The sequence below is a fragment of the Clarias gariepinus genome, chromosome 4, assembly GCF_024256425.1.
Source record: "Clarias gariepinus isolate MV-2021 ecotype Netherlands chromosome 4, CGAR_prim_01v2, whole genome shotgun sequence".
In the NCBI taxonomy this organism is placed as follows: domain Eukaryota; kingdom Metazoa; phylum Chordata; class Actinopteri; order Siluriformes; family Clariidae; genus Clarias; species Clarias gariepinus.
Window position 1 is genome coordinate 38,498,316 of NC_071103.1, and position 14,185 is coordinate 38,512,500.

Genomic DNA, 14,185 nt, shown 5'->3' on the forward strand with positions numbered 1-14,185 from the left:
TCAGCTGATCGAACCACCCTCTGTAGGGCTCGCCTGTCCGGCATGGTGCTGTTCCCGAACCAAGTTGAGATGTTTCCCATCAGGATGCTCTCTATGGTGCAGGAGTAGAAGTTCCTAAGCACCTTAAAGGGCAGTCTAATGTCTCTCAAGCATCTGAGGTGGTAGAGATGCTGCCAGGCCTTTTTCACCATGGTGTTGAGTGATGTGTGGAGGAGATGAGAGATGGCGTCATCTGTAGAGCGGTTCGGGCGGTATGCAAACTGCAGTTGATCCCGTTTGTCAGGAAGTGAAGAAATGATACAGTCTCTGACCAGCCGTTCAAAGCACTTCATCACTACTGGGATGAGGGCTACAGGGCGATAGTCATTGAGGGAAGCAAGATGAGGTTTCTTTGGAACAGAAACAATGATGGACTCCTTAAAGCATGTGGGGATCACCGACTGACATAAAGAGAGGTTGAATATCTCTGTGAAGCTAGCTGGTCGGCGCAGGCTCTAAGGACTCGACCTGAGATGCCGTCTGGTCCTGCTGCTTTTCAGGTGTTCCTGTCTGCAGCTGTTGGTGCCGCTTGCATTAGCATCACTAGCATTTTAGCTGCAGCCTCGAAGCGAGCATGGATGGTGTTCAGCTCATCTGCCAGAATCACGTCCGCGTTCGTCATACCAGATGTTGGTGCACTGTAGTCTGCTATTGTTCTAGTCTTTGCCATAGGCTCCTAGAGTCACTCTGTTGGAGCTGTGACTCTAGTTTCCTCCTGTAGCGTTGCTTCGCCTCCATCACCACCTTCCGGACATTGTATGACGCAGCCTTGTACGAGTCCATACCCCCAAAACAAGTGCAAAACTGCATTATAGGCAGCGTTGCAAGATCGAGCGGGTGGTTTTATCCAACCACGGCTTCTGATTGAGAAACGTTCTGAGGGTCGTTTTTTGCACGGTATCACCTGTTAACCTCCCCATAAAACTCACAACCGCTTCCGTAAACACGCTGACGTCATCGGAGCTGTTTCGGAACATGTCCCAGTCTGCGGCATCGAGTGCATCCTGCAGAGCAGCTACCGACTGGTCTGTCCAGCGCACGACCTCCCACTAAACCAGAACTTCCTGTTTAAGCCTTTGTTTATATTTGGTGTGACATGGGGAAGATGGCGGCGTGGTCGGATTTCCCAAACGGTGGACGAGATGTGCTAATAAAAATTTGACAGCGTCACAGTGCTGTGTCTGGTGCTGTGGGAGTTTGATGGGACTGTCCATCAAATGTCATCCTTTTTATCTTCTTAGGGAGTTTACATCAGTCTTAATCAGCGTCGTTTATATACCACCAAAAGCGGACACGGCTGACGCTGCCTCTGGACAGTATATCCAGGTTGGGTGTGCAGGAGCGTGTGAGAGGAACAACGCTCGCGCTGCTGCACCAGCTGCTGTTCACCATTAAACACACGCCGCCTCCCCTTTACTGTCCATGCAGTAAACCGAGAAAAACTCGGCCGGCTGGATGCCGTGGTCTGGCATCGCTGGGTTCAGCCATGTCTCGGTGAAGCAGAGCCACGAATGATAGTTAGTTATTTTAATTATATAGCACATTTAAAACAACGAATTGTTGGCCAAAGTGCTTTACATAGTAAAAAAACTATGTCTCTCTGGAACTTTACCCTGGCCCTGAGGTCATCGAGTTTGTTCTCCAGTGACTGCATGTTGGCGAGCAGGATGCTCAGCGGCTCTTAACCTGTTCTTGACACCGGCTCGTTTCCATCTTATTGAGTTAGTTAGTTAGTTAGTTAGTTATTTTAAATATATAATTTTTTTTCTTTGTTCTCCCTCAGGATCTCACTCGGCCAGCTTGGATCCGGAGTTAAAAACTTCTACTTGTAAGTACATCATAAACCAATAGAAATAAGAGTATCTCTATCGTACTCTGGATTAGAATTTTTGGAATACCATTAAGAAGTAGAATACCATGAGACAGCATACAATCAGGTGGGCTCATTGTCCTCGGACACCCCCTATATGGGTGAAGATCCCAACCACAAATTTGTTGAGCCTAAAGTAACACTCCTGTCACCAATACAGTGACACCTTTGCATATGCCGAGGCAATTGTTTTTATTGTGAGACGCAGTGTCACATAGGAAATAATGTAAATGCAGACAATCCGTTCCAGCCACCCAAAAATATTACCAATATTACCAATTTTCAACTAGATTTGCATATAAAACAATCAAAACATTTAGAAAAGACACATTAATGAAGTAAACTATGAAATAAATATATATGAATCTCTCTTAAACTCTTAATTTGATTCCTCTAGGCACCGGCTGCTTTGTACTGTATGTACCACGGTAGTGTTAAATCCTGCTCGTATATATAAAGTAATATATGTTAAATTTCTTTATAAATGATCTATGTTCACTTACAATACTAATTTATTTTTTAATTATATAAAAATTATTTTTAGCAAGTAATGAAGTTTGCTTTCTTTATTGAACATTGGTTAACTGATTGTGCAAAAATGTATCAGGACATAAAAAACCTTTTATCTAATAAAGTGCTTAATAAAGCATGTAAATATTATTCCCTTATTATTATTAAGCATATACAGTACAGTTCACAGTACAACCTAACTGTAGTTAACTACTGCTTTATCACTGTGTGTGTGTGTGTGTGTGTGTGTGTGTGTGTGTGTGTCTGTGTGTGTGTGTGTGTGTGTACACACGCTGTACACTCTTTGGACTGCAAGTAGGTTAATGGAGTAAGGGAAGAGACAGAAGGGGGTTATTACAGAAAGGACAGTGCGGCTGGGTACGCTTGTGCGCACACACACACACACACACGCACACACACACACGCACACACACACAGTGATAAAGCAGTAGGTAACTACAGTTATAACAAAAGCCTATGGAACATCCTTACTTTCCCAAAAGATAGTGAACCTAACCGTGTGTGTGTGTGTGTGTGTGCGTGTGTGTGTGTGTGGACTCACAGATATTAGCCGTGCCTTTAGGTATAGGCAGGTAGCTCCCGGGGCTCCAGGCTCGGCCCTGGTAGTTCCTCTTGCAGCGTCCGCAGTCGGGCCCCGTGGTGTTGTGCTCACACTCGCAGATCAGCTTCTCCTTATCAAAAACACAGCTGTTTGCATGCAGGTTACACTTACACCTACAGAGAGACAGAGAGAAAATGGACAGGATTTAAAGTCTGTTTGGACACCCTTCACATTAGACAAGATGGATTTGTACCGTGCCCAGGAACGATTGCTCCCCCTCTCCCCCACATTGTTTTTGTTCTCCGTACTCGGGTACACATTTGCGCATTTACACTCTCCGATACACCAGGTGGCAGCATGCACCTACTTGGTTTGCACACCACCATTGAACACAAGAGAAGAATCGAACAAGGAAGTTAACTTTTGTGCTATGCCTGTTATTAATAATGTTCTGGGAAAAAAATGTTAAGAGCGCCGTTCTCGAGTGTCTTCCTGTTGTAGAGGATGAGACTGGAGCGTTTTACGCGCACACAGAGGGGCTTCTGTTCTCGGGTACCATCTGCTTCCGTATCTGATTGATTCCGTGCCCGAGTACCGAGTACCATGCCGTACCACGCTCGGGACCACCTCGTCAAGCGGACCTCGGGCGTGGTTCTTCATATGGAACGCTTGTGTTCTCACTGATCACGACGAAACAGACTTCGAGGTCAAGTGTCAACTGAAACGATCCCGGGGCTCTGATGTGAAAACGTTCTCAGTTGTCTTGAATCACTTCCTGTTTGTCAGGGTTAAAGATATAAGAAGGAAAACATTTCAGACATTTTTATGTGTATTATTTTTTGAAGGGTGTTAAATCATTTCCTGAGTAGGAAAAAATCAAAAATTTGAAATCTCATTGTACATCAGGTCATTTCAATTCTTTGTTGTTGTTGTTGTCGTTGAAAATGTCCAACACTCTTTCTGACTCTGTCTTTATCCATTTCTAACCAGACTGTCTAATAAATCCATCAAACTAAAGTAAAATACATACGAGTCAAAAGTTAGCATTTTCCATTTCCTGTTACGGAAAGCGAGGACGCAGTCGGCGCATCTTTCACGAGACGCGAGCATCGCTATGAGATTGTTGGAAGGGGGCGTGGCCTAGAGGTAATATCACGGTTTAAAGCATCTACACAACTGTCAATCATTCTATATTCGCCGATTTGTCCTTTTTTTTATCGAAGGAACCAAAAACAAATACGGCGTGTGTTTCCTACTAAACTCTCATAACAGAGCTCATCAAAGCTCAGTTTTTTACTTCCATGGAGACGAGTTTCCACTGCATTTCCATGGTTTTTAAGTTCAGAAACTGTTCAATCCCGATCTTTCCATCATCCGACTTTAAACACATCCTGGCGTACGCGGGACGAGCTGGGCATTGATTCTGATCTCCTGCGTTCTTCAGCTCGCAGGCACAAATACGCAGAAGCGAAACCCGATGCGAGCGCGAGCAGCGATTTCTCTCTGGGTCGTTGATGGCTCGCTGAGGCCTGTGGGGATTTTAAACCCGCGCACAAAGCATTTATCTCCTATCAGCCTTCCCAAACCACCTCGCGATAAACCCCCGGCTCGCTCTCCATGTAAAAACGCCAGCATTGATTTTCCAGCTGAGGAGGTGAAGAGGCCTCGGTACACATTTCACATTTATCGGGTTACAAACGACGCCGTCTTGATATGATTAATAACATTAAAGGGTTTTTCGAAAATATCAGTACGGCGCTATAAAGTGGTAGAAATGCAGAACACCGTCTCTCTCCTCGTCTGCCGTCGCGTGATTCATCGCCGGACTTCAAACGTCTAATGTGATTGCCAGATCAGGGCTCACTCTGTTTTGATTTAAACGGATTTCTCACACTCAAGGTCACGCACGCTACAATTAGGAGTGAATGCATGAAAGGGGAAAAGATGAGGTGAGAATTCACAGACTGGATTTCAAAGTCACAGTAAATTCCATCTCTTTTAAAGCGAATATAACAAGAAACCTTAAACTGCTCAGGAAATCATTTCACCTTTTGGTTTCTTTATATAAAAAAAAAAAGAAAAGAAGAGAAAAAGGATGCTAATCCACACTTCGACTGTTGTTATCTATGGCCTTTTTTGAACTGGAATTTTTTATTATGGCAGCAATGTGTACTAGCCTTATGTTTCCTCGAACGATGTCAGTAGTCGCACCATCATTGACGCTGACGTCAGAATAGAGGCGGATGTTTTTCATGTTGAAGTGTGTGTACATTTTTCGGCCCCTTATTCGAACTCCATGGTCGTTCCTGATGTTTATTGCTTTCTACACTATATATAAACAATACTGTTTATCCAAAATACACAATAATCTCCTTTAAACAGTTGATATTGAGATGTTTATCTGCTCCTTCTGCTCTGTAAAGCTTCATAACGGCTCTAATCTGAGCTGCTGGTTGTTAATCGGTGATTTCTGAGGCTGGTGACTCTAAATGAACGTCTCCTCTGCAGCAGAGCTCAGTTTCGGTCTCGCTCTCCTGGGAAGGTCTTCATGAGAGTCATGAGACTTGATCAGCTGTTACATGCAGAATATATACAGTATGCAGAATATTCGTTGTTACATTTGTTACTTTATTTCAGGTGATACTGAAAACATAGTCATATTTTGGTTTAATGTTTTATTTCAAAACGTGGATGATTTCTAATTATAGCTTTTTATGCGAGAGTTCTCCTGCTGAGAACATTCCATGGAACCTTATGGAACATTCTGGAAGGTCTATACCACTTTATTATTCTGTACAGGGTCATGGGGGGATGGAACCTATCACAGGAGACTTAGGGGATGTGGGGTATGCCGATCCATCCAAGAGGCACTTTGGGAACACCAATTAGCCTAACCTTCATGTCTGTGGGAGGAAACCAGAGTCCCCGGAGGAAACCTGCCAAGCACAGGGAGAAGATGCAAACTGGGGATCGAACCTGGAACCTGGAGGTGCAAGGCGACAGTGTGAACCACTACGCCACCATGCTGCCCATTGTGGAACATTATGGATTAAAATGGAACTTTATACAACTCTTGAACTATGATCCCTGTCACATGACCTTTAGGTTTCTGCAATGACCTAAATATTACCTAATTAAATTTCTTTAACTTTCAATCTACTGTATATCATACTATGGTAATAAGGTCTGCTTAAGGACCCCAAGTGGTAAAGGTTTTGAAAGAAGGATTAATAACTAGGACTTAACACATACTCTTCTTTATATTAAACACCTCCTGGACCAAAAAAGTCATAATTTCATTATTAAAACACATGATTAAAAGACTGGACCATCAACGTCACAGAATAAAAGTAAGGATGAGATCATCATCGAATGTGATCAAAGTGAACAGCAGAAACCAGAGCTATGTTTTATATTGAAAGTAAGTGTGTTACACACACACACGCAAGAGAGAGAGAGAGAGAGAGAGAGACAGCAGTGAATACTAAATAAAACAGAGACAGAGCTGCACTTCCTCACTAAATATAACCACATTCACACAGAATCCTTTACCGAAATGAACCAATTCATTCCCACCTTTATCCGCCTCTCAGGCCCAGACAAACTGACCCACCTACACACACACACACACACACACACACACACACACAGTTCCTATTTGGACTCCCATCATCGCACCATGTAACCGTAACAACCTTGAGGATCTGGCAGCAGGTGAGGGACGGCGTGTGACAACAGCATCATCTAATATACTGTATAAACTCACTGCATAAATGTCAATAATAACTTATAATAATAAAAATAATAATCAATCATCATCATCATCATCATTATTATTATTATTATTAATATTATTATTAATACAACAACAATAGGAAGAACTGGCTATTCATTGAAAGAAAAAAAAAGTAAGAAACAGACGGAGAGGAAAAGACAGACAGACATAAAGGTACAACTAAAGTGAGAGACAGACAAACATAGAGAGAAAGAGAAAGAGAGAGAGAGAGAGGGGTAGACAGACAGATGAATAGACAGACAGATAAACGAAACTGAGAAAGGAAAGGACAGAAAGCATAAAGGCACATACAAAAAAACAAGTGTGGAAGACAAATAAAAACAGAGAGGGGGGACAGATAGACAGACAAACAGACAGACAGAAAGAAAAAGACAGACAGTCATAAAGATACATATATTAAAAAAACAACAAGTGTGACAGACAAGGAGAGAGAGAGAGTGACAGAAAGATAGACACAGAAAGGAACAGACAGACAGCTATGAGGGTAAATACAGTATATCTGAAAGCAACCAAAGTGAGAGACAGACAAGGATAGAGAGGGAGGGACAGACAGACAGACAAAAAGAGAGAAAGGAAAAGACAGAAATCATAAAAGAACATACATAAAAATCAGACAAAGAGAGAGAGAGAGAGAGAGACAGAGAGATAGACATGCATGAAGGTACATATACTGTCTCACGAGTGTGAAAGACAGACAGCGACAGAAGGAGAGGGACGGACAGACAGACATATACTGTCTCACGAGTGTGAAAGACAGACAGCGACAGAAGGAGAGGGACGGACAGACAGACATATACTGTCTCACGAGTGTGAAAGACAGACAGCGACAGAAGGAGAGGGACGGACAGACAGACAGACAGACAGAGAAAGAAAGAAAGAAAAAGACAGGCAGGCATAAAGGCACATACATTGAAAATTTAGAAAAACTAAAGTGAGAGACAGACAGAAATAGAGAGAGAGGGACAGACAGACAGACATATAGACGGAGACATCTGGCTATGTTGATTGGTTAATGTCTAGCTTCCGGCTCTAAGACGTTTAGCTTGATCTCGGCAATTAAACAAAACCGTGAGATTCATCAGGAATGCTCGGCGGTAATTAAAACCCATTACACAGAGAGATAGATGGATAAAGAGAGAAACGGACAGAGAGACAGACAGAGAGACAGACATATGCATGTGCAGGTATTCCCAACTCCTGGGTGAAAGACGTATAGTCAGACAGACATACAGACAGAAAGACACCGGTGTACGTGTGGTGCATAAACGGCAGAGCATTATTCTCCACACTGCCTCATTTACATCTCATTATCCACAGGGTCTTGTCCTCTTCACTGCCTGTGCTGCACCTCATGCACACACACACACACACACACACACACACACACACACACACACTCACACCACTTCCTGTTTGAACAGACGCCCGTCGCACCATGTAACCGTAACAACCTTGAGGAATTTCCGTAAACACACACACACTCTGCGAGTGGCAAGTTACCAAATCACGCAGAATGCTTTGGGAAACCTCACACACGTACTTTACGATTACACAAAGCAATTAAATATCACTGTTACAGCGCAACCACAGGGCCGAGGAAACACTCCCGCCCTCGTTCCTGTAGCCTGCTGGCTTATTGTTGCCCTTATATGGTCATCACTTCCTGTCGGTCTCGGCGCTCGCTCTGTTGATTTGTTTCCAGCGCTCTGTGGCTTTGACCCGTGTACCGATTTGACAATAAGAGGGGGAAAACTATTTATGCATTATTTGTATGTTTAACACTTGCACTATAAGAAAAGGTGGGTGGAGCAATCACAGGGCGGGGCAGTATATATTTTCTGTCATATGGTACGTTTTACCAAAAGTATTCGCTCATCTATCCTCACATGCATATGAACTTGAGTAACATCCTATACGGTTTAATATGATGTTGGCTCCGCCCCTTTCCAGCTAAAACAGCTTCAACTTTCCTGGGATGTCTTTCCACAAGGTTTAGGACTGTGTGTTTTGATGGGAGTTTTTGCCCATTTTTTCAGAAGTCTATTTGTGAGATCACACACTGATGTTGGACGAGAAGGCCTGTCTCACAGTCTCCGCTCTAATTCATCACCAATGTGTTCTATCGGGTTGAGGTCAGGACTCTGTGTAGGTCAGTCAAGTTCCTTTACACCAAACTTGCTCATCCATGTCTTTATGGACCTTGCTTTGTGCACTGGTGCCAGTCATTTTGGAACTGGAAAGAATGGGCCGTCCCCAAACTGTTCCCACAAAGTTGGGAGCATAAAATTGTCCAAAATGTCCTCGTATGCTGAAGCATTAAGAGTTCCTTTCACTGAAAAAAAAAAAAACCCACATCATAATCCGTCCCTTTCCACAAACTTTATGCTTGACGCAATGCAGTCAGACAAGAACCGTTCTCCCAGCAACCGCCAAACCCAGACAAGGTCATCGGACTACCAGACAGAGAAGCGTGATTCATCAGTCCTGAGAACACATCTCATGCGCAAAGCATCGCAAAACCTCGGCTGGTTCTGTACAGGAAACAGAAATGAGCAGTTCATCTCATGAGTCTTCTAGTCCGGATCGTCCATTCTTTGGACACGTGACTCCCATAGACGCTATGCATAATAACTTTGTTATAATACAACTAACAATTAAGTGTAGAATATTTACTAGCGAGAAAATTCTAATGACTCAACTTACTGCACAGGTGGCATCCTATAGTATCACAGTGCCACGCTAGAGCTCCTGAGAGCAACGCATTCTTTCCGCTTATTTATTGCTAGACAATAAAAAAGAGTGACAAAACCCTTTTGGAACGCCAATTAGCCTAATCTACATGTCTTTAGACTGTGGGAGGAAACCGGAGTACATGGAGGAAACCCACCAAGCACGGGGAGAACTTGTAATCTCCATGCACACAGACCCCGAGGTGGAAATCAAACCCTCATCCCTGGGGGTCCAAGGCCACAGTGCTAACCAGTAGACCACCATGACGCCCCAAATATGGTGTAGACAGATTATTTTGGAAGGACAGAAGGAACCTGGTCTTAATGGGTATTAATAGAAACTAATGAGACCTGAGCGATAATTTTTTTACAGAAGAACAAAAAATTACAACAGTTCATTTATTCAAGAACGACAGACGATCATCCCGAACTTTACACGACTGCAGTCGGAGATTTGTGAAGCTTCAAGTCCAGTCAATGTTCCTAGTAAAAACTTGGATAATGATGATCGGATTTGTTGTTCTCAGTGTGTTATTCTCAGTGTGTGTGTGTGTGTGTGTGTGTTATCGATAAAGCAATCCTCACATTACAGATAAACACCCATAATGGAAAGAGATTTAGGGCTTTATTTCTAGCTAAACAGCATATCATTGCCGGTATGAGGAGAAAATAGATCCGCCGTGATGGCGGGAGACACAACCCCGGCGCTACACGGGCTTATTCGCGCTCAGACAGTACGCTTCCAGCTTGCCTTTTTCTCCGAGCGTCTATTACGGATGCGCATTTTGTTTGTCTCTCGTTTCAATCAGACTCACAGCCTTGGACGGCACTGAAAATCCCCTTTAGAGAACGCAGGATGGATTTGCAGAAATTACCCACAAGGCCATGTGCTCCGGTCACTCAGACACTTCAAACGTGAGACAATGGAGACCGGCGGTGTTCAGCTTGACGAGGACAAAGTTTCAAATCCTCCCTGAAAAAAGACAGAAGAGCTACTGGATGTGGATCTCCTTTGTCATGGCCTTGAGCAAGCATGTGTGTGTGTGTGTGTGTGTGTGTGTGTGTGTGGGTGTGTGGGTGGGTGTCTTCGCTGATAGACTAATTCAGGAATGGTCTTACAGAATACTCACTGATCATTAAAGAGATCTGCTGAAGAATGGAAAGTTTCATTGTCTGTTGCGGATTTGAAAACTTTTTTTTTTTCGTGCCAAAGCAAACTAAAGCGTACTTGCTCCAGATTAATGACTAGTATATTTGAAGTTTGTTATTATGGAACGACTTATTCTGCACTAAGTGTATTTAAGTTGTAATTAAATTGTACAAAAGCACAATTTAAAGTGTATTACGTAAAGTGTTGTAAAGTGGAACAACTTTAAGTATACTTAGTACTGTACACTTAAAGTATATGGCTGTGTGTGTACGAACGTACAAACCTGACAGTAATTAATACAATTTAAGTATATATTTAATGTATTATAAGTACATTACAAATACATGATTAATAGACTACGAGTATATTCTTATTGCAGCAGTAGCATGCTGTTCTACTTCTGGACAATAACAAACACTAAATAAGTACACTTTGTGGTTAATGCAAGTACAAAAGTACACACAGTCTTCTGTAGTACTGTAAACTGAATTAAACACTACTATAGTTTATTTGTGTTCAACAGAACGTGTTCACAAACTCACAAACTAAAATTCAAACAGACGGACATTAGTATTAGGGGATACAGGTGGAGTATTAGTTTAAACCTGGTGTGTTTATTCTAGCACAGTTTAAATAAGTGTGCTTTGGAAATTACTTTACCATAAAATATATTTTCCTGTTATATATTTTTGCAAAGTGAACAATAATACAGTTACTTTGAAATATATTTAAAGTTTAATTTGAAAAATTGGTAAAAGCATGATGTTAGTTACTTTTTTTATATACAGTATTAACTGATACAGTGTACAGTTTAGTAACACTGTAGTAATCTCTCTAAGCTCATCTCTCTTTCAGCTGGTCTCACACAACGTCTCACTCTTTCTCCCTCAGTTCAAAATCTTCCTCTCTCAAAAAGATTTTAAACTAATCTTTCAGTTCATTTCTATTTTATTTCTCTAAACTAATCTTTCTCGACTTATCTCTCTTTCAGCTCATTTCTCTTTCTCTCTCGGTTTGGATCTTTCTCATCTCGGTCACCTCATCTCTCAGTCTCTGCTCAACTCTAAGCTTATCTCACCTTAGCTTTTTTTTATTTATTTAGATTGTCTCTCTCTATCTGTCTCTCTCAACACACCTTTCTGTAAGCATATCTCACAGCTTGTCTCATTCTCCTCTCTTAATCACTCAACTCATCTCATCTCTCTTTTAGCTCATTTGTGTCTCGGCTCATCTCTCTCAGCCTGTATTTCTCACCTAATCACATTATCAGCTTTTCCTATTTAGCCTCAATCTCTCTTTTAGTTTATTTTCCTTAGCTTGTCTCTCTCTGCTGGTCTCTCTCATCTTACCACTCTATAAACAAAACCCTCATAAATCTCTTTCTCAGCTTGTCTCTCATTTACAAATTATTTATTTTTTATAATGTGACTCTTAGCTGATCTCTCTTTCAGCTCATTTTTCTCAGTCTCTCTCTCTCTCTCTCTAATCCATGTCTCAGTGATGTCCCTCTCTCAGCTCTTTTTAGAATCTCTCGGTCTGCAAGTATCTCAGCTCGTCTCCCTTTGTTTATTTATTTGTTAGCTTAACTCTATCTCAGTTTTTTATTTAACTTGAGATTGAGTACTGCTGAGACCAACACACACACACACACACACACACACACAATGGTGTAGAGACAGAGAGCGGCCCCGGGTCTCGCCGCACACTAAAACACTCAGGCAATTAAATGGAATGAAAGCACGCAGGTGTTATTGGAGCGCAGAAGACCGGCTGAGTGAGTAAATGTTTTGCTCGAGTCAGCATATTAAAAAAATCCTCATCTAGCAAATGAGCGGAAGGTAATGGAGGAGAAAAACACACTCACACACACACACACACACACACACACACACACACACACACACACACACACACACACAGACAGACACACACACACACACACACACACACAGACACACACAATATCTGCGGATAACAAAACACAGCAGCAAATTAAAGCAGAACCACGACTCTAGTGAGGGTTAACAGGGCCGTGTGTGTGTGTGTGTGTGTGTGTGTGTGTTCTCCAGCCATTTACCACAAAGTAAACAGCACCATAAATAAGATTTCACTAAAATACTCAGCTGACAGTTTATTAGGTACACCAGTCCTGTGTATTTTACACTTGCTGTGCTATAACAAGTTAAGCAAAACTCTACAAGTACAATTTATCCTTATATACTGCACCTTGTACATATAATACAGGACTATAAATAGTTGCTATAAATACAAATACTGCATTTTATTCTATCTATCTATCTATCCATCTATCTATCTATCTATCTATCTATCTATCTATCTATCAATTAATCTATCTATCTATCTATCTATCTATCCATCAATCTATCCATCTATCTATCTATCTTTCTCTCTATCTATCAAGGGTAAAGTGTAGGATTAGTGTTCTGGGTTTTAGGGTGCTTGTGTCATCAAGCTCCTTTGAGACAGACTCCTAACCTTACTTTATGCTCTACACACATGAAGTTTGTGTAAAATTGATATATAAATGAAACTGATTTGAACCAAATTGAACTGAAAAAGGTATAAAAATTTGAAATAAGACTTGAGTCGGTCGATCGGCAAACAGCGTTAGCAAGGTCAGACAAAACTTAGTAGGTAGAGTTCACACACAGTAGAACAACTGACATGAAGAGTGCTTGGAATAGTCTGGAGTGTATTCTGTGATACTTCACAATGCTCTCCTAATTTGGAATTCTACTTCTACTCGGTGTTGACTGAGATCGGGGTGCTTCTCATTAAAGCTCAGGTGATTTGGAGCATTCACACTGGGAATTCTGCCATGTTCGTCTGCAGTGTCCCAGATGTTGTCAGTGCTGGTGGCCTGAAGCTGCATTGTGCCGTCTGCCTGTTCACTGATCCCTGCATGTGACGTCTGCCGTAAATAACCTGAACACAGAGGTTTAATGAGGAGTCGATTGACTGATTCTTGGGGATGAGAAACTGGGTGTTGTACCGAGTCCCTCACCGAGTGTTCATGGTGTGGCAATTGTGAGGGGTTGTGAAGGATTGGAGTCGTCCAATAGATGGATCACTGCACCAGTCAACATCAACTGGTTGACCAGTAGAACAGCAAGCAGATTAAAGACTGATATCCTATTGCTTTGATTGTTGGGATGTTTGTTACTTTTTCCACCCTTCCCTGGTCTGAGAACAGGTACAATTATATAGTGCACATTGTAGGGTTTTCTCAGCTTCCAACCCACCTGGCCCTATTTGAATTGGGTGTGGAAGATCAGGAAAAACACTAAAATGTTCAGGATCTGGAAAGTCCAGGACCATGGTTAAGAACAACTGGATTAGACACATTAGGATAGAGGACAGGCGCCAGGCCTTGTGTTTCCCATTAGCTCAATCGAGTGTATTTAGCTAGATTGGTTTGTGTTTTGGCACTCAGCTACTAGCTACTTTAAATACCGCCTAGTTTAGTCTATTATTGTCATGTTTATTCTGTTGGCACCATCCGTGTTCC

General features: G+C 42.1%; 1 protein-coding gene across 4 annotated transcripts in view; it reads right to left on the reverse strand.

Moving 5' to 3' along the window:
- ntng1a (netrin g1a) overlaps positions 1-14,185 on the reverse strand; it is a 150,580-nt gene that overhangs the window by 44,081 nt on the left and 92,314 nt on the right. For all 4 annotated transcript variants that reach the window (XM_053494222.1, XM_053494221.1, XM_053494220.1 and 1 more), the window contains exon 4: positions 2,982-3,154. In XM_053494222.1, the coding sequence (XP_053350197.1) occupies positions 2,982-3,154 (173 nt within the window). The remainder of the gene's footprint in view (positions 1-2,981; positions 3,155-14,185) is intronic.